Source organism: Synchiropus splendidus, chromosome 9 (assembly GCF_027744825.2).
Source record: "Synchiropus splendidus isolate RoL2022-P1 chromosome 9, RoL_Sspl_1.0, whole genome shotgun sequence".
NCBI classification, from domain to species: domain Eukaryota; kingdom Metazoa; phylum Chordata; class Actinopteri; order Syngnathiformes; family Callionymidae; genus Synchiropus; species Synchiropus splendidus.
The window spans coordinates 22701470-22724480 of record NC_071342.1 but is presented as its reverse complement, the minus strand read 5'-3'; the positions used below and the strand labels follow the sequence as shown (position 1 = coordinate 22724480).

Genomic DNA, 23011 nt, shown 5'->3' with positions numbered 1-23011 from the left:
TTGAGCTCTGGATCTGAGATGGAGACTAACCAGTAAACGATCTCTCTCTGTCCTTCCCTGCCATGTGCTTCTTTCCACCAGACGCTTCATCTTCTATACTGGCCACATAGTCCAGCAGTCGGGACACCAGCATCACCACCCAGCTGATCATGGGGATGTCCAGAACACCTGCAAACACAAAGTTGAGTCTCTGCATTCTATTCACTCCAACAACTGGCAACAGCAGTGCCATCATTCACCCTCAGTTCGGCGCTGGGCGGCTGCTTGTGGCTGCTGCAGAGGAGACAACAGACTGTCCAGCAGGTTCAGGAGACCCTCCAAAACCCCACTGTTGCTCAATGATCTTTGACCAATGCAGGACAAGAGCATGAACACCCTGAGACCAAACAGAGATGAGTATGAAGTAGTGTTCTGACACGTTGACCTAACATTTACATTCTGTAACGAAAACACTTCACGCAGAACATGGTCTTAAGGGGATAACATACCGGTCCTGGGGGAAGATAAGCAGCTGCTCCGAGTTGTAGAGCTCCTGCAGGACATTGGAGAGGAACTGACCCCACCATCGTTCCCCTCCACACAGCTGGACCAGAAGCAGGCCAGCATGCAGACGGATCTTCGGCGTTCCACTGATGCACAGGTGTTTGAAGAGCTCCTCGCAGGCCTGAGCATGGAAGGTGCTCTGCAGCACCGATGGCACAGAGTGACCTATAAATGCAACGAACAGAATCAGCAGAGTGCAGAGACAGAGTTAGTCTATCACCTGTACTTCTCCTCACCATTGCTGGAGTGCAGCAGGCTCAGCAGAGTGTCCAGCAGGTACCGAATGATGGTCCTCAACTGCTCAGTAGAGGAGTTGTGCACCAGCTCAGGCGAGTCTGAGGACCTTGCAGTGGACAGAGACGTCCTGCTGGCACCTAGGGAGACTCGCAGTCTCTGAACGGCGTGGTGAGCCAGGTTGAGCTGTAGCTGCAGCTGGATGCAGTCCTGGTAAGCTGAGAAGACACGCTGGTCTTCCTCCACCACCTTGTCAGGCTTCCTTAAGAAGTACTGTGCATTATTGGCACTGTTGAGGGGAGGCAGGTCGATGTTCTGCAGCAGAGTCTCCAGCCGATGGCATGCCAGGTTGTACCTGGAGGACAGAAAGTGCGCATTTGAGTTTTCTTGGCACGTGTGATGCACGTCAACCACACCAATGGTTACACCAGGTGGAATATCTCACCGGCACTGGATGTCCTCCTGCAGAGCCACCATCATGGTGAGGTGCTGCTCCACATCTGGCTGAGTGGTGGTCTCACTCTCCCCCCGCAGCGGATCGTGTACCACCTTCAGGTCGCTCTCCCATGGCAGAATATAAGTGTGACCGTAGTAGAAACCCAGTGGGATCTTAGCGCGGGCATTGGTGCTGCCGTAGCGGCCAATGACAGTGATCTGCAGAAAAAAGAAAAAACAAACAATCAGACCAGAAAAAAACAAGAGCTAAACCAGCAGGACAAAGACAGCCGACCTTCATGAACCTGCAGACCGGGGGAGGTAGCAAGTCGTGTAGGATGAGGGAGTGCGTGCTGATGTCAGTGGCCACCACCAGCCTGCGGCCGTCCACCTCCTCCCCCAGAGTCCAGATGTCGATGGACAGAGAGGCCAGGTCACAGCAGGTTGGGATGAGAGCGTCAGTCAGGAGGACAGGGCGACCAAAGTCTAGCGTGACAAATCTACGAGCTCCTGGTAAAAAGGGGAAGTTGACATTGAAAATGACCTCTATCGCAGCCATTCAGACAGTTTTTAGATCAGGAATATTAAGCTGATCCACAAAATAGCAGCGTGGGTGCAGGTTTTTGTTCCAACCCCTGCAAGCACATACTGATCAGGTGTTCGCTGAAAAAGGCCGCACCGGACTGTCAAACACTTGCTTACAGTCTTCAGGACACCAAATTGGTGAAAAGGTGTCCTTGATTGGTTGAAATAAAAACCAACACCCACCCACTGGTTTGACACCTGTGTTCTATAGCGTCACCACGCTTCTTCAGTCCTGGTCTGAGGCGTTTGTCAACACCAAACTATATACAACTACGTACCAGAGTGCATCCGCTCAATGATGATGGACTGCTGAGGAGGCGGCTGCAAGAAATGGGAGGCCTGAGAGATGGCTAGCGCAAGACCGCTGCCCATGGGATTCTGCAGGACAGAGAAAAGACACACACAGGGAGGGAGGTTTTTTAAAAAATGACACTGAAGAAAAAAATGACATACACACATGACTATATGTGAATAAGATTCAGAACAACCTTTTCTTCTAACCTTTGTTAAGCAAGCGCAGCAAAGTTGGAAACTAAACAAGACGATGAAACTAAACTGAGACAACGCAGGGTAATGATGTCAACAGAATGATTATTTGTATTTTTCAGTCCAATATTTGGAACCTGAGGCAATATGAGCTAGCCTGTTCCATTGACATGAGATTGTGAGCTGTTTAGCAAGTTCAGCTGCCTTCAGCATATTGTTAAAGGATAACCAGGATTTCGAGGACGAACATATCAAGTTCTAACCTATCGGCATACATACGAAGATTCCAGCATCAATGCTAATATCTTGATTGTGACTGACCGGTTTGGCTTTCTGGCTGTTTTTGTGTGCCGCCAGGTTGACAGGCCCTGCGTCCATAATGGATCCAGGGAACAGGTGCGCCAGCTCGGCACTGAAAGCTGCAGACACCGCCTCGTTGGGCGGCGTAAGGGGAGGGGTCATGAAGAGAGGCGTGGTTTTGGGCGTGGGTGGGATGACGTCAGAGGGGTGGATGAAGAAGCCTGGAGCAGAGGCAGGGTTGGAAGGCACAGAGTTATGGATTGGCCCCACGCCGGCGGCTGCCGCTGCAGAGGTCGTCTGGTGCAGTTTGGCTTCCAGCTTGGCCTTCTGCTCTCACAGAGACAGAGAGAAACACATGAACGCCACGTTCTCGGCAGCAGCGGCCACAGAAACCACTCGTCTACTCTCACCTGATGCTGCAGCTTCAGCAGCTGCTGCTGTTTCTCCTGTAGAACCTGCAGCTGTTGCTCAGCCGACACCATGGCATGGGACAGCGACTGCAGCGCCACCTGGGCTGCAGAGCTGAGAGCTGTAGAAGCTTCGCCCACCGCTCCAGTGGACAGGTTTCCCACCGCAGGTGCCACGCCAAACGTACTCACTGGAGCCAGGCGGACAGTTTCAGACAGAGGAAGACTTGGGTAAAAGGTCATGCATGCAAACATTTACCAGTGAACATGCTGGCATCATCACGCTCCACTCGTGTCCCGTCACTCGTGGAGATACAGGTAAAGTGCAAAGGCTCCACCTCCAGGAGGCCTGTCAGAGCTGTGAAGCTGCCCTCCGCTGCGGCACAGCCACTGGCCTTTCCATTTCCTGTGAGAGACACACGCACACACCTCAACACTACAAACTGAACAGTAATGTACATGTTTTTTGCAACTAAAATCATACTTCATCAATTTCGTTTTATTCCCCTTCCGAAATTTTGACTGACAAAATGTTCACAGGGTTAAAAACTACTTAATCTGGTACCTGAGAGAATGTCAGAGAGGTCAATCTCATCTGACTGGACCCCAATGCTGCTGTTGAAGGCATTTTTACAGGAGGAGCCGCTGACCTCCAGGTCAAAGAGCACCGGGTCAAAGGGAGAGCTGTACAGACCGTACCTACGTATAGAGGTGGGGGAGGGGCGACACCAAGCAAACATCCCAAATTTAGCAAAAGAAAAAAAAGGAACATCAAGTGCAGAAATCTGGGCGAGAGAATGTCCAAGGTGGTACCTGGTCTGCAACAGCGCCTCCAGTGGCGTGAGTCGGTCCTGCAGCTGTCTGGAGATGGCGGTCAGGAGGGACGCGCAGGCCGTGCTGCAGCCTGCCAGGTCCTCCTCCTTCACAAAGTTCAGCAAGACAAAGTACCAGAAGACAGAACCTGAAATCAGAAAGGCAGTTTACTTAGAGATGGAGATGTGACTGATGGTGCCGTGGGTCAGTAACTCACCACCGGTCGCTGCTGCAGGCAAGTAAGGCATATTGTCCAGCAGAGCCTTGAGAAGACTTGCACCAAAACCCTGATTACATGGATCTCCTTTCCCATTGCTGCAGCAGGAACATTAACGTGAGAAGAAGGTTTATCTGAAATCGAATCCGTTTGGAACAGCACTTACCTGATGCACAGTGCAAGAAAGCGAGCACACTTGTGGGCAATGCTGCGTCCAGCCTCAAAAAAACATGCTTGCACGATCTTGGTCAACCTCACTCGGGTTTTCTCTAGCAACCCTTCCCTTCCTTCTCTCAGACTGCAAGAGAGGCATAGCTGTTAAATCTGCGCTGCCAAGACGTCAATCCCTTGCTGCTGTCCAAACTCACCTGCAGGGTCCACTGGTGAAAACACCAGCCAGCCAACACAGGATGTCGAGGATGAGGCTCTGGGCGTGCTCTGTGGATGAAGTGTCTTCACAGCGCTGCACGAGAGCTTCCAGCAGCCGCTCGTGGAAGTCGGGGAACTGCAGCATTGCACAGCGCTGCACCCTGAAAGACAAAAAACAATGATGAAGTGCACTATTTCCTCAACAAGCTTCACGAATGGCCTGACTGAATCTTGCAAGTCCAAATCTCCACAATGCTTTCCTGACACAACTTCATATACTCGAGACTATGATCTATAAAAAGAACAACAAGAGAAGCCTCGTCCTCAGTGAGCCCACCTTTCTTTGGGTACTGATGTCTTCTTGAACCTTCTGATGGTGACCGACACTTCCTGCAGCAGATCACAGCCACGCAGGTTTTCCACTTTCTTAGAGGGTGCAGAGGTCTCCGACTTCACAGACACCTTCTCCTGTACACAGATAAAGTTTGCCTTAGGTCCAATGAGATGGAATCACCTCATAAATGCTAGACTTGGTGATTCTGGTCCACACAATGACTTGAGAGCTGACGTGTCTGACCTTGGAGGCCTGTGCTCTCTGTAGCAAGATGGACAGCGAGTGAGCTTTGGAGCTCTGTGGCTTGGCACTGGGTATCCTCAACACAGGTCTGGGACTGTCCTCCATCACCTTGTCACTCACCGCCTTGATGTGCACCAGGAAGGAGCGGTACTTCCCACCTGCCATTCCTGCAGCAGAAGATGAACACAGAAGCATCTCGAGTCATTTTCAGAACTAGTATACTGCTGCCCCAACATCATATTGTGGCATTAGCTGAATGATGAACTCAATTTCAAGTGTAGCCACCATACTATATTGATTGGTTCCTATTAAGACTAGATTGATATGATAGAAAACTATGGAGGAGCGAGGAATCGGAGACTGACCTTTGACTAGCTTTGGACTGGTGAGGCTGATCATGCCTGCATGGCCAGAGAGGTCCAGTCCACTGGCCAGCCACATTGGTCCACACAATATGTCTTCTTTGTGGTCCTCAAGGAACTGACAGAGCACCGAACCTGCAGCAAGACAAGACGATGGTTCAGACTGATGCACAGGGGGCAGCTCATGATGGGAAGGTCTGACCTGGTGTCTCCTCAATGTCCATGAACTGGATGTCCTCTGTGAAGTCGTGCAACACCGGCTGGCCGTTCCTCTCCCCATTAGCATGGTGGACAGAGAGAGGAAAAGGAATCTGTCTGTCCACAGCGGTCTCTGTTGGAAAAGCAGTCAGAATGAAGCTGCACTTTTCCTGTCTCACTCATCAACAGCAGAATGATATCTACTAATCTGGAGCTCACCGCTGACTTTGCCGAGTCCTGGAGATTTGTTCTTCAGCAGCGTGACCTGGATCTGAGGAATGTTGACGATGCTGGAGTTCAGAACAAACTTGAAGTCCACGTGACCCACCATGCAGGCCTTGGGCAGAACTAACTCAAACACATGCTCGTCCCAACTGGAGCTGCAAGGACATGAAAATTTGCTCAATCTGGTTCATTTTGTCGTCCGGCCCATTGCAGTGGGATGTACATGAACAAGTCATAGGTTTCAACCATGAACTGCAGATGCCTCTTGAACTACCTGTCACTCTGCAGCTTCCAGGTGCGTGTGTGCTGGGCGGCATCCCCATGGTGCTGCTGGTGAAGGTGCTGCGGGTGACGCCGCTGCTGCTGCTCCTGCTGCACCTCCACCCAGCACGGCGGCACGGTGGCTGAGAAACGCGGCGTCAACGTCTCGAAGTATGTCAGCTCCACCAATGATGTGAGGCTATCTGCAGTCAGTGGCTGGTCCACCAGGAGGTCCACTCCTGCACAGACAGCATGTGACCAGAAGCACACAAACAGCTAAACTCATAGCCGGCGCTGACTCTGGTACCTGTGATGCCGGGACTGGAGGGGTTGGAGGAGGGCTTCACACCCTCAAGCAGCACTTCAGCCCCTTTAGAAAGGGGGCCATCAATAAACATGTCGCCATCCTCTATGTCGTCACATACACCTCCAATTTGAAGGAAATGAAGTTCTCCGCCTTGAAAAGAGAACGAATTGGGGATCAACATTTGACAGGGAATCACTAATGGTCTGCCATGTTTTCAGAGTCCTCCACAGTGTTAACAAAATGAAACATCACCTTAACATATGCTGAAGCGTGAAACATCCATTTCACATCAATTTCAGAGTTATTTAGTTTAAGTTTCATGTGATCCATTCGTTCATGGAAACTGGAAAGGATCATGTGGTTGATGACGCACCTTGCGCTGTAAAAAGCGTTTCTTATGGCCATGGCTCACAAGTGTCATGATAGACGAAGTGTTTTGGTCTAGGAAGGAGAGGAACATGAATTCCCCTTGACTTGGAAATGCATTACGAGGGTTCAGTGGATTGATAACACGGAGCTGCTGCAGGGCATTTGCAAGGAATAACTATCCTGGATCTGAACTTTATGTCCATCAAAATCAGTGAATCTGTCTTCAACGGAGGTGCTGTACTGAAGACATCAGCGTTTCCTCTAAGATTTCTTTTTAAATAGTGACAGTTTCTTAGATCAACCTGTTTTCAGATGCAGTGCCTGTGATCAATACATGAATGTTTCGCATGATTATAATTAGAACTTTAATCTAATCTAATGTGTGTTATGTATTTCAGGTTTTTTCCCCACAGTCAGCATCATTCTGATTCAGTAATGCTGCGAACATGGCACATGTTGCAATCAGGCAATCCTTGCGTGAGCAAGTGAATGGGAAAACAAGCACATGAGCTCCACAAACCACTTCATGGTGGGCATCCGAGCCCAGTGCTGTAAGGGATAGTTCCGCATACAGTGACAAAGTTGTGACTGGCTCTGAAGCCACAAATCCTGGAATACTTTAAGTCATGTTCTCATGATTCATATTTGTAACGGCTCAAAAACAAAATCACAACTCTGAAGGCATGGCGTCTTTAATTGTGGGCTGGCCACACCAGCGCCAGAATCATTCCGATGTAGCGGAAACCCTGGACATGGATGTTGCCAGACACTAAAACCGTCCTCAGAGGTTGTAACATTGAAATCACAATATTTTATTTTGATGCAAAGCTACTCTATAACTATGTGAGACTTGATTCCTGAAGAAAGAAGCGTTTGACAATTGTGTCCCTTTAAGGAGAGCGATGGTCACTGCGAGACTGTGACTGGCCCCTGATGGAAATATGAAGGACTAGAGAAAGAGCTGGAAAACAGACGAGAGTTGGTTGCATTACGACTCAAAGATGTTCGATTGTCAAAAAACAACAAAAATGATTTCATGTATGACTGTCACCATGTCAGCATTTGCCAATAAGAAAACCAAAAAAGCTGATATCCACATGAATCTATTATCATGAGTCAGGTCACAGAATATGTTGATATCAATGAACAATCGGTCGCAATCCAACAACCTTCAACAGTGTCATGTCTTCAGATGAACACTGCGATCGACCTCTGACCAGTCGCCAGCATGAATGAAGACTTTTTGTGGCACAAAAAATAGGGGGCACAACATTCCACATGGAACAACACGGTCTGTCGTTGGATGTCCTTAATCAGGTCTGCTCAGTCCTATGATATGATTTAGAGATGTTCAACCTGTTTGCTTCTGCCTGAAAACCTTTGGTTCACTGTTTATTTTAAGAACTGAACCTGAAGCCCCAACTTGCGTTTATTAAACACTGGTGATAAAGGTAATGCAAAAAGTGTGAATATTCTTCTTTGACAACCAAAGGCTAAAGTGAAATCTGTCATCGGCAGCCTCCCAAAAGAGCCCCTCACTCACCTTTGGTGCAGGCACACAGACGGTCTGTACCAGAGCAGTATGTCACTGAGACAAAAGGGTCCGTCTCTTCAGCCGAGCCCTCCTTCTTTGGTGGCTCTACTTTCGTCAAGACCTCCAGCGTGGACAGGTCCAGTATCATGATGTATCCGGCCTGCGTGGTCACCACAAGGTGGCCCAGGCCGGTCACCTCGACCCTCTTGTTCTCCTTCTGGGTTGAAGCTGAGGTGGAGGGGCTGGGGTCCGCAGCACTGCTGTTGCTGCTGCTGGCTGTGGCGGCTCCACATGCAGTCCCTGTGCTGGAGCCAGCAGAACATGCTGAGGCCACTCCAAACCCTGACAAACTATTTTTTGAATTTGAGGAATGAGCCTCATCAGAAGCGTCTTCCCCATCGTCCTCTCTGCTGTCCAGAACATCGGGAGGAAGCAATATAAGAGAAGTTATTGCATCACTAGAGTCCCAGATCTGCTGCACCTTGACTGGCTCCTCATCCAGGGTGACTATGTGGGTCGAGTAGTTGAGTTTGTAGAGCGCAAGATAACCTCCCCCTCCTCCTCCTGTCGCACTACTCGTACACCTCGGTGGCAGAGGCTCCTGGTGCTCTCCCGGAGGCAGAATAAGGGTCGTTTGAGGCGGTGACCCTCCAGGTAGGTGTCCTTCCACCCCATTGGCCACATGGTGAAGGGGGTCACCTTTACAAAGGGCGGAGTGCAAGCGGTTGAGATTGTTCAGTGCCTCAACTTGGTTGGTGGCAGTCAGCGATTCTGACTTGCAGGGCTGCAACACAACTAGAAGATGCACGCCATCCCAGCACGGCGTGATGGAGTCCACGTACAGGTTCTCCTCCTCCATCTGCTTGGGCAGCCTCAAGCACTGCACCAGAGCTCCGGGCCGAGGAGGGCTGGACATGTTTGCAGCAGCCAAAGTGCTCCACTTGTCCACGTGACTGTCCAACCCTGCCAGGGTGGCTGCAGCTTCGGCAAACTGCTGGATGTAGGTGATGGGAGGATCCTGAAGCAGAAGCTGTTCGTGCGTATCAAACTCCATCTCAATGATCTGTGGAACCGTGAAGCCCTCTTCATGAAGGCCCTTGCTCATGAGGTTATTCATCTGTGCAAACACCTGCCCTGAGGACTTGTCGTCTGCCTCTTTGATACTGAACAGCAGCAGCATGGGAATAGTCCTGCGCACTGAGGCTAGAGAGGGAGGGGTGGAAGGTTGAGAACCTGCATTGTTAGAGAAGCTCTGCTCTGGGGCAGCAGTCTGGGTGTTACAGGTCTCTATTTCCATGGGCCCCTGGTCCTGAGGAGGCCCAGGGGCCTGAGTCCTGAGAGGGCCGTCTGTGGCCCTGCGTGATGAAGATTGGGATGTGGAAAGGGGTCCCGTCACAGGGGCGCCGACTGGTGAGCGGTAGCTGAGCAGACCACCAGCAAGCAGGCAGGGGAAAGGAATGTTGTGGTGGTCCGGAGCCTTGTCCTTCGCTTTGGCTTGGTTGTGGGCCTTGGCTTGGCTGAGTGAGGGATTGGCTCCCAGCTCTTCCAGGTCCTTGACCGTGTCCTCCAGCACGCTGGCCACCACCTCCCACTGGAGTTTCTCCGGCTGCTGGAGCACACTGAGCGCCGTCACGTCCACAGTCTCCAAGTGGGGCGGCTGGCCTGTGTCAGAGACGGGACAAAAGGTCATCACGTGTCGCACATCCAAAATACACAGAGAGTCCTCCTACCTGTTACTGACTCAGCTCGGGAATGCTCATCACTGTCTGAATCCTCCAACTGGTCATCGCTGGGGAGGAAAAGTCGAGCGTGAGTCACAACATGTCTACTTGGAGAAGTCCCGTTTACGGATGAGGACACAGAGGGGTGAACTTCCTTGCTAAAAGTACACGCTTAAGAAGAGAGTTCCCCACATTCAAGAGCTCAAGGTAGCGAAAACCCATCAAAAGACGCTACACCGATGAAGACCTTATTAATATAAAGCAGTGTTGAAGGAGAGTCTCACCTGTCTCCCTCAAGCTTGGGCAGGTCAGAGCAGGAGGAAGACTCCTCCAGCCAGGCCAGAGTTGGTCTTCGAGATTCTGTCAGCGTCTGCTGACTCGGCTCGCCACCACACAGAATCAGCTGCCTCAGGATGGCCGGGTCGAAGGGGTTGATGTCAAACTTTAAATGCACCTGATCAAATAGAGCGTCAGGTCTAACTCATCTCCTCACAGAGCAGAGAATGAAAACAAGAGCCTGAAGCTGACCTTCATCATTTTGGACACGTCCCAGATGCAGATCTTGCCATTCTTGGTGGCTGCTGCCAGGAACTGTGGACAGCTTCCAAAACCATAGCAGGCAATCTTGTCTGTTTTGGTGTTGGGGAACTGGGCGGGGCTGGTGGCCAGCGTCACAGACAAGGGAACGTTCTGCGTGTGCTCCCCCTTCACAAACGGGCAGTTGGGAGAGTGTCGCTCATGTTCGGACCTGAAGCAGAGAAGACGAAGAGCGATGACTGGAAGCTCATTTGTCACAGTTCAGGCCGTCCCCTTGAAACAACCAGCTCACCATGGCTCATCTGTGGGCTCCCAACACACCAGACACACACTGCAGGTGAAACACATCGCTCTGTCGTCTCCTGTCGAGGCCGGCTATAGAAACAAACAGTCATCATCTCAAATGTTCTGGAACGCTTCATCGAAAAACTAAACCACTCACCTGGTGGTAAAAACCGGCTTGAGCCATGGGATCAGGCTGAGCCCACCTGTAGCCGGCGTGTGGCCATGAAGTGAAGGTTTCCCGTCGGTTCGCCTCACTGTACATCAACGATCTACAGAGAGAGTTGCGGACAAGGAAGGGGGTTAGTGTTTGAAGTGACCCTCAGCAATAACAACAATCCAAACTCTCATGTGAAAGTGTTGTGTGTATCTGCGAGAGCTCACCGATCTACCGAGCGTCCCGGGCCCACCCCGAGCTCAGGCCTAGCGCTTGACAAGAGGTAGGAGAGTCTGTCCATGATCGACGAGGCCACAGACAAGGCAGCGACGTTCTGGTTGATCTTCTTCAGCTCGTTGACGATGGCACTGGCCACCAGCTTCAGCACGTGGTGGGGAAGGTGGAAGGTTACCGTCGCCCACTAGACGATAGGAAGAAACGACGCACTTCATAACAAGGTACAAATAATAATGAAGACAAATGCTCGCGAACAAAGTCAGCAGACTGTGAAGGCAAACTTCTATCATCAGGGAGGTCAGTCAAAGCTTGGATCACAAAAAAACAAAAATTGAAAGAAATAAATCATTCAACGTAAAAACTTGTATTTCAGAGAGAGTAGAGCTTGAGGGCACACCTTGGCCACTTTGTGACTGGCAGCAGTCTCGTGTGAGGTATTCTTCAGGCCTTCCTTTAGCTGCGTGATGAAGAGTTCGTAGCCCTCCGTGTTGGACACATCGATCTTCTCCTGACACGCTGACAACACCTGCTGAGCCTGAACACATATGAGAGGTCAGTGAAATAGTGCTTCATCGCGCAACATTCATCAGTCTGAGCACGTAAGAGTGCAGAAGAGATACTATGATGAATCCATCCATCCTGTCAGTTACCCCACTGCAACCCTTGAATGGAGGTTGTTCACAAATGGTGCCTCTCATGGAGACCAATTTAATCAGTATACAGACCAGGCCATTAGCGAGGATTTTGAAACAGGGCGTCCAAAACCCCCAAATTAAAAAAGAACAATATTAATCACATTTTGATAATGTTTCTGTCCCTCACTACGAGCCATGGTGTGTACAGCCTTGTCTCCATCTTTTTCCACATATTGATGCAAGATAAGCAGCTGTATCAGCTGTGATGCTTTTCTAAACTGTCACAACCACAACATTTATTCATTCAAACCTCACACATATAAAGGCTTGTCGCTTGATTAAATGAATAGAAATACTCCAATTTTGATCCCGTTAAGCCATTTTGCTCTCATTCTGAAAGGGCTGTGTGTTCGTCCTCTTGCTGCTGGGATGTGGGGGGAGAAGGGGACAGTGCCAAATATTCCTCCCATTAGAAAGCAATGAGTTAGTTTTGTGACCAATTGTTTGGAACTTGTCTGTGGTTTTCTCCGGTCATCGGCGTCAGACATCCCATCAATAGCAGCCCAGGTTTTGCACAGGCTTCAGCTTGCACATGAGTTGGAGTGTGACTATGTCCAATCAACGTGGTGTGGCAGTGACTTACCTCTGTGACGGGCAACTCCAGCTGGACCAGGTCCTCGGGCTTGGACACTGGCGGTTGAAGAGCCGTGTCCAGCAGCAGGATGCCGTTCAGGTCCTTCCTGCAGCCCACTGCATAGTCGTCCACGAAAAGCACCTTGTCGACCGCAGGGAAGTACTGACACCTGACACGACCGCCGGGTTTGGCTGGAAACACGAGACAAGAACATCAGAGTGAGCCCAAGAGCTTTGTCGCATCTGATAACAGTTGTAGGACTCAGACAAAATATCTTGAAAAGTCATCAACTTTTACTGAACCAGAGAAACACTGACATGAAAATGTGGAACTACCAACCCTTCAACAGTGTGTAATGAGCAGGCTTAAATGGGATTAAATGGGTTGCAGCTTTTATAGTGAATCACAGAAATGTCTGAGGAAAAGTCAGGTGAGTGATGGAAGAGTGCCATCTACTATCAAGAGACAGCAGAACAAATGGAATACGAGTTGCTTTAGCGTCTTCAACATGTTATCTGCTCACGGCAGAGAGTGGATCAAAGCAGCTTGGCTTCACGCAGCTTCCTAAAATTACCGACAAAACAGGCTCCAATGGCACTGACAACTACCAATGTTCCTCTCACATATCCCCCTGCTGTGTGTGTACTGTATAGCTACCCATGCAGGGATGACTGTTTGGAAACAACCCTCAAAATAACTACGTTATTATAATGATGCTTCGATTCGGTCAAGAGTCCTGGTTAGGGTTAGCCATTTCTTTCGGATGGTTATGTTTGAGAGGCAGGGGAAAGCATCATGGCAATGAGAGGTCCCCACAAGAACAGAGACACAAACGTGCGTGCGTGTTGCTTACACACAAATGACACATCTTCAGATCTGTGTGTTGCATGACTGCAATCTACTGAAAACTTGTGTTTGATAACTTGAAGACACGGGACAACATCGATGCATCAATACATTTAAAATCCACTTACAAGACAAACCATTATCAATGAAACTAACTACGACATCATTTATTTGAACTGAGCCCTGAGAGTTATGTATTCCCTCACCTCAAAGCCATACAACAATGACTCAGTCACCTGCAGTGGAGTCATTTCACCTCAATGCAGATAAGAAAACTGTGGCACTCTGAGGCCTTACTGATCCTTTTCTGCAGAATATTGATCAGATCACATAATACATACAATATATAGTAAAAATATAGACCAATAAAAATAATCAGTAACAACTTTGGGCTCCATAAAGTTCTTATCCATCAGATGAGGAGATTATCGCAGCACTGAGTCTCATTGTGAGCTCTTCTTGTCCAGTTGCAGCAGCAGGCCCAGCATTTTAACACAATCCTTTTAACTTTCATAAGACATATTGAACTGTGATGACAGCTCACAGACCCGAGAGTTCACCATTTCAAGATTCTCTCAAAGAAGAAAAAAATCTTTAAGACCCACACAAAAAAAAATTCTGAATGTGTGGTTGGGAAAATGACAGCAATAATACATTAAACTTGAGGCAGTCTTATTGTGTGGATAAAAGTAGGGGAACTGGACAAACCTCTGGAGCTCTTCATAAAAGCTAATGCCAAATTTGAGTTGTTGGGTCTTTTAGTCAGAACGAGAGACATCTTGGTTCCAAGTTTGTTTTGTGGGCGTGGAACACAACAGCAAAGAATTATGACATGGCCATATAAGGAAGCCCCATTGCCAATGATCGGCATGGACTACAACATAACACGATTTTGGCAGCTGAATACGCCGACATGGATAAACTTTAGCGATGTTCCGTTCATGGCTAAGACAACACTCATATTCGCAAAAGCTGTGCATAAGAAAGGAAACACGCACCACAAGTGACCTTTAACAGATACATTTCTCAGTCCCATGACACACATTTTGTGCAGTTTCAACTCAACAGCTACTGCTGATGAACATAACTAGTTTTCTTGATCGCCATTTGATACAGCAACGGTGCAGTTTGATTCAGTCAACTTAAACAAGCTCAGAATGAGGATCACTTACACGGCTTCCACTCAAAATCCCAAATGTTAAAACTGAACGTTCTCGGTTAAAATGAGTGGCAGCGTCAACTCGCCTGCTTAGTTCTTTGGGAGTTTTTCCACAAAGGTGTTTTATGAGAGTAGCGAGTGTTAAGTAACTTTGTGTGAAAAGCTGTTGTGCAGCATCACAGGTAGAGATTTCTGGGTTCTAATACTTGGGGTGTTGTCCATGTGGGATATATGAGTTATGTTGCTCACACATATTGCTAAAAGTACATGCTTAAAAATCTCAGCCATTGCTTTCATGTAGTGCACTGACAGTTGTGTACAGCAACGTAAAGTTGACTGATAACTCAAATAATGAATCTAGCAACTAGTTGAACTATGAAAGAGCAACTTTAGAGGTACTGAAGACTTCATTTTCGATGCGAGTAGTGTCTTTACAGCGCTTGTCCACACTTAGGCGCTCTCATATCTGACTGTCGTTTGCAGCCGAGGTTGTGCATCTACTCTGAAATGAACACGAGTGTTTATTTAGGAAGACTCTCAACCACTGGAAAGGAAACTTCACCAGCTGACTGGTCACAAGCACAAACATGGGTTTCAGTATTAGAGGCAGAGGAGAACATTTGTCTTCTACTACTTCTCTGATAAGTCCCTTTGTCTTTGTACAACCACTGTACAGACTTCCAGCGTTTCAAAAACACCCTTTCCCTGCCTGACCTACCACAAGGATCCCTGAATGAACAAATCATAACAACATCTTCTATTTATTGTTGAAGTTACACTTGTATTAATGATAAATGTAGGTGTGTTGGTGAGTAACTGTTTCACGAGGTCGCTGTCTTGCTGACACTATAACACAGAGTTGGCATCATTCTGACGGTGATGATTCGGACAAGTCGCTCGCCAATAAGTGAGACTCGTTTATGTTATATTTCTTTAGTTCGTTCCCAGCGCATCCCTCCAGTCCAGTGACATTGGTTGGTCCGTAAAGTTACAGTAGCTTAGCGGTCCTTAGCATAATAACACAGCATTTCAAGGCCATTTAACAAGAGAGATGTTTAGTTCTCGAGTGTGGCGTCTGGCAAACGACTCCACGCAGAATGTGTCAACGATGTTTGAGCGACACGAGAGAAAACCGAAAGTGACAGGCAATGTTGTGTAGCTAATTAGCTGGTGCTAGGTGGCTAGGCGTTAGCCTCCGTGCTATCACTTCCACGGTGTCAGACTGACGAACCAAAGGGGACATCACAAGTGAAACGGGTCAACTCTTATCTCACGGTGCTCGTTGATAACATATGTCCCCGGACAGCGACACTAGCGACCCACATTTGCAAAACAGCCCTCGCAAGGCCCGAACACCGCTGGTGCTAGCGCTAGCCGGCTGAGGGGTTTGTGTCGCGTTTGTTGTCAAAGTGGTCACGTCTGCACCTTCAGCGAACTTGTGGAACCCTGCCACCCTCGAGCCTCTCTCAAAACGTGATTTACAGCGGTCAAAAAATGTCGCGCTGAAAGACACAACAGCCATTGTTTTTATGTGAACGTCCAGGTGGACCACGGTTAACTTCAACACAGCTGGAAGTTCTGATGAGAGACGAGATCTTTAGATCTTTAAACCTGATCTCACATTTATTGTGTGTCTTAAAACGAACGTTGTTTCCTTGGGACTGACGGTGAACAGGCGACGCGACAGAATCCAATCTTTATCACAGGACGAACGCTTCTGTTTCCGTCTGTCAGGAGTAGGAAACGGCGCTTTCACGGTTCAATCTGATGACAAGTCTTGTTTTGAATGCATGTCATGGGGTTTTCTAGGTTCCTGCCGTCGCCCTTTAGAGTTGTGCGATGAGTAGTGGAGTATCTGCGGTGCAAGTGTGGGGCTTGACAGGAGCTTACCCTGCAGTGCTGATGCCTGGAGAATGGCCCCCGAAGTGCCGTCAATGACTTTGATACTGCCCCGGCTGGTGACAGCCAGGATGGCGTTGAGGGCCGGGTGGTACGACAGACTCCGCAATCCCTCCTCGTCACAGCGAAGGCAGCCGTCTCTCAGGACAATCCAGTCCGAGGAGGTGGACGAGCCGGAGCCCGGCGAGGCCGCGGCCGCCATTTTTCCGTATTTCCCCCCCTTCCCTTCTCTTCTTTCTTCCGTGAGGATCCTTCAATTCACCCACTGTGGCTAAATTTAAAAAGACTAGGTCAGAATTGTGGCCCCTGTGCCACCGCTGACTCCCTCTGCGGCGTCTCGTCTTCCGGCCGTCACCGCAGCAGTGGCCGTTCACCATCCGCGCTGAGGAACTCCAGGCTCGGCTTCCTCTCACTTACATGATAGGTGAACCAGCTAGCGTTGCTCCTCTCCGCTCTCGCGAGAACGCTGAGAGCGGACGAGAACAGAAGACACGATTTCATTAAATCAATAAAAACATTGACAGCACAATTCTTAAACGTGCATAAACATAATTTTGTACAATCTAAGATGGAGATAGACGGAAACATGTAATTCAAATAAATATAATGAACATTTAAAAATATATACATATTTATTTACTATAATTCTTATTTATTATTATTATTTCTTTGGCCAGCTGCAGAGGCTCCGGAATTTTGGCCATTATTTTTTTTAACACTTAAACACAAACAAGTGTTGACTATTGACATCGCCCGTCACACCATATGCTCACATATTGACTAATCCTTAAGATAGTGACGATATGGTTGCGATTTAGCGTATAGCTAGTGTTTAAGACAATTTACATTCATTTTTTATTTTTAATTGACAATTGACTATTTATGGTCATGAATAGTTCAATTGAAATTTAAGTCGTTTTTGTCAGCTGTTTGTGAAGTTGTATTATCGTGTCCCAGCAAAGTGCCTTAAGCTACTTGAGCAATTCATGTAATACTAATAATAACACAGTAGGCCACACAGACGGAACCTCACAGGGGTCAGAATCTCTCCCAGCAAAATGGTCTCAGGACCTTTAGCTCAACTCACCATCAGGCCACCCAGGCCAAAGCCATGCCACATCACTGTTTTGTTTGGTCCTTCAAACCTGTTCGGGGCCCCAGAAAGCCCCTGTAAGCCGGGGTGACGCAGCGATTGGGCATGGCCGCCACAGGAGCGGCGCTGGACCACAGTGTCTCGGCCTGATGAATCAGGTTTGACTGCTCAGTTCTCGGTATTCGGCTGAGCGTGGGCTGCTTCTCACATACTCTGTATCAGTCCTACCACTTTCCCTCAACCTCACGTGCAGCTTGTGACTCTCTGTCATCGTCATCTTCACCATCCTCATCCTCATCCTGCCCTCATCTTCTCAGGACTTCAAAGTTTCAGTCAAAACTTCCCCAGCCGACCGACTGAAGGGCTCGGGTGCGTGTGGGGACACCTTTTCTTCTTGTTGCTCTCTTACATCTAGTCTATATGCGGTCGAGAGAGGGCGTCTGCCCGTGGCTTTTTTTCATCACGAGGTCAAGCGATTTGTCGTACAATGCTGGTGACGTCATTTGCCGCATTCAACAGTTCACCCGCGACGGCTGGCTGGAGGGCGACTTATATCAGAGTTTAAGAATTATTGGATCCATAACGACGCAAAAAAAATCCTCCGAAACGGATGACAGCGTTTCCAATGTTTCCAAATGTCTGACGTCACCAGTGCCTGACGGCTGCACCTCAGACGTGTCGCCTTTTCCCCCAGCATGCTTTGCTCTTCCGCCTCGTCGCGCAGAGCAGGAAAACAAAATGCGATAGTCGGACTTTTAAGTGACGCTGCGATCAATGACAGCGCTCTCAGCTCGCCACGGCCAGCTCAGTTGAATGTGTGTGACCTTTATTGTGCGCCAGTGAAGTCCTTCCAACATGCAGTTTCCTCCGAGCAACGGAGATTTTACCTTCGTCTCGTCGACAGAAGCTGAAGGTAAGCTAAAGCTAACGCAGCAGGCCGGAAGTAGCAAAAGGCATTTAACTGTTTCACAATCATTACATGTGTTTTGTGGCATTAAAATCGCCGAGACAAAGGTGGAGCACCCTGAATACTAGAGGTAGTTAATGAAGCCACTTGTGTGTATTAGCATCTGTATAAACATGTTTGATTTCTTGTCAAAACAAAAAGTAGTTCAAAGGCCTCGCGTTTGGCCGGATTTATTGACAGTTATGTTTTGTACGGTGAGCATGAAGGTTGTGCACCGGTCTGTCATTGCATTGTTCGCTCGCACCCTGAGATAAAACCTGCTCCAGTTGTTCCCCTGCTACTTTGGAAGTCGCTGTTTGCATTGACAGGCTGAGGGTCATGGTTGTACTTGAGGTACCAAACCCAGACGAGACCTTAAACCACCACCAGGGTGCGTCCTGTCCATAAGTGTTGGTTGACACGAGAGCAGTCACGTCTATTGTCATCGTGTGCACCCAGAAGAGTGTCTCTAGTGGTGTGAAGAGGCGAGTCTCAGCAGCTGTGGTCACTTGCCTCGAAGGCTCTGACCATCTGCGACGTGTACTGGATGTGATTCCTGAGATGTTCCAAGATGCGCCTTTGTGATTTCCTCAAATGACATTGCAACGTAAGCTGCATCCTAGTGGGTTGATCTAACCTCCTAGTTTCTCTCCTGTTTGAGTGGAAATATCAAGCAGTTTAAGTAATAACCTTTCTTAAGTGTTACTGGCTGGATGGAGGAATTGTTGTTGTGTCACGTGTCAGCTGGTGAACTGATGAATGTCTTTCCCAGAGCTCAGCGGCACCATCAGCGCTCCGGATGTCAAACTCAACATTGGTCTGGACGGCGGCAGAGACCCGTACGCGACCACCTTCCTGAGACAGCGAGGGTACGGCTGGCTGCTGGAGGTGGAAGAGGACGACAATGAGGAGAGCAAACCTCTGCTGTGAGTGACTGATCCTCTCGCGATGCCAACATTGCAAGCTTGATGTCGCTCAGTACCATTTTCAACACCATGGAGATTGAGGACAAATCCTTGAGAAGACATAAAAGCCTTTTTATTGACATGACAAACAGAGCAGTTAAACACATAGAGGAAACTGTAACTGAATGATATGCACAATAGTAACAATGAAGATATAATAATAACTGTCATAAAAATCTCACGTAACATGTCATGTAGCAGTTTTACATTGTATTTGAGGAACTGGAAATCATCATTCAACTTCACCTTCTTCTGCCGCTTATCCGGGGTCGGGTCGCGGAGGCAGCATTCGGAGCAAGGAAGCCCAAACTTCCCGATCCGCACAAACCTCCTCCAGCTCTTCCCGGGGGATCCCGAGGCGTTCCCAGGCCAGACCGGAGACATAATCTCTCCAGCGAGTCCTGGGTCTTCCCCGGGGTCTCCTCCCAGTAGGACATGCCCGGAACACCTCCCCAGGGAGGCGTCCAGGGGGCATCCGGATCAGATGCCCGAGCCACCTCAGCTGGTTCCTCTCGATGTGGAGGAGCAGCGGCTCCACCCCGAGCTCCTCCCGGATGACCGAACTCCTCACCCTATCTCTAAGGGTGCGCCCAGCCACCCTGCGGAGGAAACTCATCTCAGCCACTTGTATCCGCGATCTCATCCTTTCGGTCACTACCCAAAGCTCGTGACCATAGGTGAGGGTGGGAACGTAGATCGATCGGTAAATCGAGAGCTTCGTCTTGTGACTCAGCTCCATCTTCACCACGACGGTCCGATACAGCGACCGCATCACTGCTGCCACTGCACCAACCCGTCTATCAATCTCACGCTCCCCTTTTCCCTCACTCGAGAACAAGACCCCGAGATACTTAAACTCCGCCACTTGAGGCAAGAACTCTCCACCAACCTGGAGAGAGCAAACCACCGTGTTCCGGTCGAGAACCATGGCCTCAGACTTGGAGGTGCTGATCCTCATCCCGGCCGCTTCACACTCGGCTGCAAACCGCCCCAGCGCATGCTGAAGGTCCCGGTCCGATGAGGCCAGCAGAACAACATCGTCCGCAAATAGCAGAGATGAAATTCTGTGGTTCCCGAACCGGATCCCCTCCGACCCCTGGCTACGCCTAGAAATTCTGTCCATAAAAGTGATGAACAGAACCGGTGACAAAGGGCAGCCCTGGCGGAGACCAACATGCACCGGGAACAGGTCTGATTTCCTGCCGGCAATGCGAACCATGCTCCTGCTCCGGTCAACTGAATGCGTTAAATAAAACGAGAAAATGTATATAAATGAAAAAGAATTGAATGCAAATGAATGCAAAATAAATAAACCCAAAATAAGATATGGCTTCATGGTCTCCACAGATTAACTCCACCGCGGGAGGAGCATATTTCTAGGACCACTGGTAGCGGTTGTACTTTCTTGCTGCTGGATTGGTTGAAGGTGGCTCCTCTGGTGGTTCCTCGCTGGATTTGTAATTTAGATTACTACTCGCACCACATCTGTGAGAAGCATCAGTGGACTACTGATGCTTCTGACATGTCTCAGTCATCATTACTGTCGCACCATTCACCACGTCATTTATCGGTTTAATACTGTGATGAATGAGTGAATCGGACTGACCTGTCAGGAGTCGCCGCTGCACAGTGGCATCGCCACCATTGCAATTCAGAAACACATTTGGATGCGGCGCTTCAGTATGGATACTCAGCAGAATATTGATGCTTTACTTTAACTGTGTGAATCTAGACGAGTGGCGTCCTTTGTGTTTTGACTGGGGTTTCTGTCGCGTCAGTGAGGAGCTGGACATCGATCTGAAGGACATCTACTACAAGGTCCGTTGCGTGCTGATGCCGATGCCGTCGCTGGGCTACAACCGGCAGGTGGTCCGAGACAACCCTGACTTCTGGGGCCCCCTGGCTGTGGTCCTGCTCTTCTCCATGATCTCCATTTATGGACAGTTCCGGGTGAGAACGTCTCTGGACGCCAGCCGATGAGAAATCTTTCAAACTTAACATCTCCTGTGACACACCTGGCAGGTTGTTTCCTGGATCATCACCATCTGGATTTTTGGGTCGTTGACAATCTTCCTGCTGGCTCGGGTTCTGGGTGGAGAGGTGAGTCATGTGTCGACACTGGAGACTGATACGTGTGGATCAGAGACCGAGGCTGAGGGAATATTCTCTCCGTGAAACTCTGTATTTGCCTGAAGTCACATGACCGTCCATGACACAGAACATTAAACACAAGAGAAGAAGCTGTTTGAAATGAGAAAAATAGAAGAGCTGACGCTCTTGTCGAGTCAAAACTCCTCCTACTGGCGACTGCCATGCGTCTAAAAGCGGCACATGACGGTCCGTAACTCTTGGCTATGGTGCCGCAGGTGAGCTACGGTCAGGTGCTGGGCGTCATCGGCTACTCTCTCCTTCCTCTCATCGTCATTGCTCCTCTGCTGCTGGTGATCGGAGGATTCGAAGTGATTTCAACGCTCTGCAAAGTGAGTTTTTACAAGTCCTCTTTTTTTTTCCCTCCATGTTCACGTGAGACATGTTGACTTCTGTTTGTCTCTCAGCTGTTCGGTGTGTTCTGGGCTGCGTACAGCGCCGCCTCGCTGCTGGTCGGAGAAGAGTTCAAAACCAAGAAGCCTCTGCTCATATACCCCATCTTCCTATTGTACATTTACTTCCTGTCGCTCTACACCGGAGTCTGACCGGAGACAAGCTCATGGACAGTGACCCTCCAACAGTCGGAGGGTGGGTTCTTTCAACCTCGTGGGGATGTTTTAATATATAAAGTTGTATATAGTTTCTCGCTCATTTCCCCAATGAAGAAAGGTGATGGGCTTTCTTCAGATCCTGGAAACAAAAGTGCACCGTCATCGATGCAGTTCCTGTTTGACCTGGAGTCCTGTGCACCATCACTGCAAGTCTTTCACCCTGAAACGTCCTTGTGTTTGACTTCTATCCATCAATTCTCTCAAAGAACCAGGAGCATGAACGCAACACTAGAAATGGAAACGTGGATGGACTTTGAACAGATTCACGGTCTTTCTGCTCCACTACATTAATCTGACTGACTGTTTTTTTTATGCACCGAGGAGAAATAAACCGATGGTTTGCAAACTATTGTGGCTTTGTATTTGCAGCTCGAACTTGCCGGAGCTTCCTGGCCTTGATCGGCCTGCAGTTTTTTTTTTACTCCACAGCGACTCCTGCTGGTGACCCGCATGAATTGTTGAGCTCGGAAGTGAGTTTACCAGAGTTTTGGAGATGAAGAAGAGGAAAAGAACCAGTGAGGTTTATGGATGAATGACTTGAGAATCACTATGAATAGAGGAGGATCAAGGCTGAAGGTGGTGGACCCGATAAGCGGAAATGACTCGCTATTAAATGGCCTTTTAATGGCGTCATCGTGTCCAATTCCTTTTTTGTAGTGGTCAAACTTCTGCCGCCATTTCTGTCAAGAATCATTTTCCAGAAACACACAAGCTGTTGGAACGGAGCATGATAAACGACCCATTGAACTCAGGAGAGGACAGACCCAAACCCCCCGTGACAGAGCTCCCCGTCAGCCAGCCTCTGAAACTTCCTTCAGATGTTGGATCCCATGAGCGCCTTTCCATCAGCCTTGGTCGTGAGTCTGGGATGCACAGCTGCAGTGAGCCGTGTGAGTAGCCAGGAAAAAGGCAGAGTGAG

The 23011-nt window shown here is 49.0% G+C and overlaps 2 protein-coding genes across 5 annotated transcripts in view; one reads left to right on the top strand and one right to left on the bottom strand.

Annotated features, from left to right (window-relative positions):
* The window catches only part of birc6 (baculoviral IAP repeat containing 6), a 66863-nt gene extending 49065 nt beyond the window's left edge, over nt 1-17798 (bottom strand). For 3 of the 4 annotated variants that reach the window (XM_053874726.1, XM_053874730.1, XM_053874727.1), the window contains exons 1-33: nt 17417-17798; nt 16321-16795; nt 12435-12616; nt 11554-11691; nt 11147-11340; nt 10923-11034; nt 10773-10855; nt 10472-10691; nt 10228-10397; nt 9953-10011; nt 8232-9884; nt 6320-6469; nt 6026-6251; nt 5746-5906; nt 5531-5659; nt 5332-5463; nt 4967-5133; nt 4727-4857; nt 4389-4550; nt 4187-4318; nt 4021-4118; nt 3804-3951; nt 3556-3689; nt 3250-3396; nt 2994-3181; nt 2605-2910; nt 2076-2175; nt 1508-1722; nt 1223-1431; nt 780-1132; nt 489-708; nt 240-376; nt 31-168 (exon numbers count right to left, since the gene is read on the bottom strand). In XM_053874726.1, coding sequence (XP_053730701.1) covers nt 31-168; nt 240-376; nt 489-708; nt 780-1132; nt 1223-1431; nt 1508-1722; nt 2076-2175; nt 2605-2910; nt 2994-3181; nt 3250-3396; nt 3556-3689; nt 3804-3951; nt 4021-4118; nt 4187-4318; nt 4389-4550; nt 4727-4857; nt 4967-5133; nt 5332-5463; nt 5531-5659; nt 5746-5906; nt 6026-6251; nt 6320-6469; nt 8232-9884; nt 9953-10011; nt 10228-10397; nt 10472-10691; nt 10773-10855; nt 10923-11034; nt 11147-11340; nt 11554-11691; nt 12435-12616; nt 16321-16531 — 6805 coding nt within the window. In that variant the 5' untranslated portion in view covers nt 16532-16795; nt 17417-17798. The remainder of the gene's footprint in view (nt 1-30; nt 169-239; nt 377-488; nt 709-779; nt 1133-1222; nt 1432-1507; nt 1723-2075; nt 2176-2604; nt 2911-2993; nt 3182-3249; nt 3397-3555; nt 3690-3803; nt 3952-4020; nt 4119-4186; nt 4319-4388; nt 4551-4726; nt 4858-4966; nt 5134-5331; nt 5464-5530; nt 5660-5745; nt 5907-6025; nt 6252-6319; nt 6470-8231; nt 9885-9952; nt 10012-10227; nt 10398-10471; nt 10692-10772; nt 10856-10922; nt 11035-11146; nt 11341-11553; nt 11692-12434; nt 12617-16320; nt 16796-17416) is intronic. The other variant, XM_053874729.1, reaches the window with a different exon arrangement.
* Nucleotides 17799-18126: 328 nt separating this feature from the next.
* Nucleotides 18127-22449, top strand: yipf4 (Yip1 domain family, member 4). The gene is made up of 6 exons (XM_053875276.1): nt 18127-18335; nt 19141-19294; nt 21112-21283; nt 21356-21433; nt 21700-21813; nt 21889-22449. The coding sequence occupies exons 1-6, from the start codon at nt 18278-18280 to the stop codon at nt 22024-22026; spliced, it is 714 nt and encodes a 237-aa protein (XP_053731251.1). The 5' UTR covers nt 18127-18277; the 3' UTR covers nt 22027-22449.
* The last annotated feature ends 562 nt before the right edge of the window (nt 22450-23011 follow it).

What these genes read in the sequence shown, in the direction of transcription:
- yipf4 (XM_053875276.1), top strand. Translation starts at nt 18,278, where the DNA reads ATGCAGTTTCCTCCGAGCAACGGAGATTTTACCTTCGTCTCGTCGACA. An exon ending in CCATTTATGGACAGTTCCGG is followed by an intron (nt 21,284 to 21,355) that starts GTGAGAACGTCT and finishes CACACCTGGCAG; the next exon opens with GTTGTTTCCTGGATCATCAC. An exon ending in CTCGGGTTCTGGGTGGAGAG is followed by an intron (nt 21,434 to 21,699) that starts GTGAGTCATGTG and finishes ATGGTGCCGCAG; the next exon opens with GTGAGCTACGGTCAGGTGCT.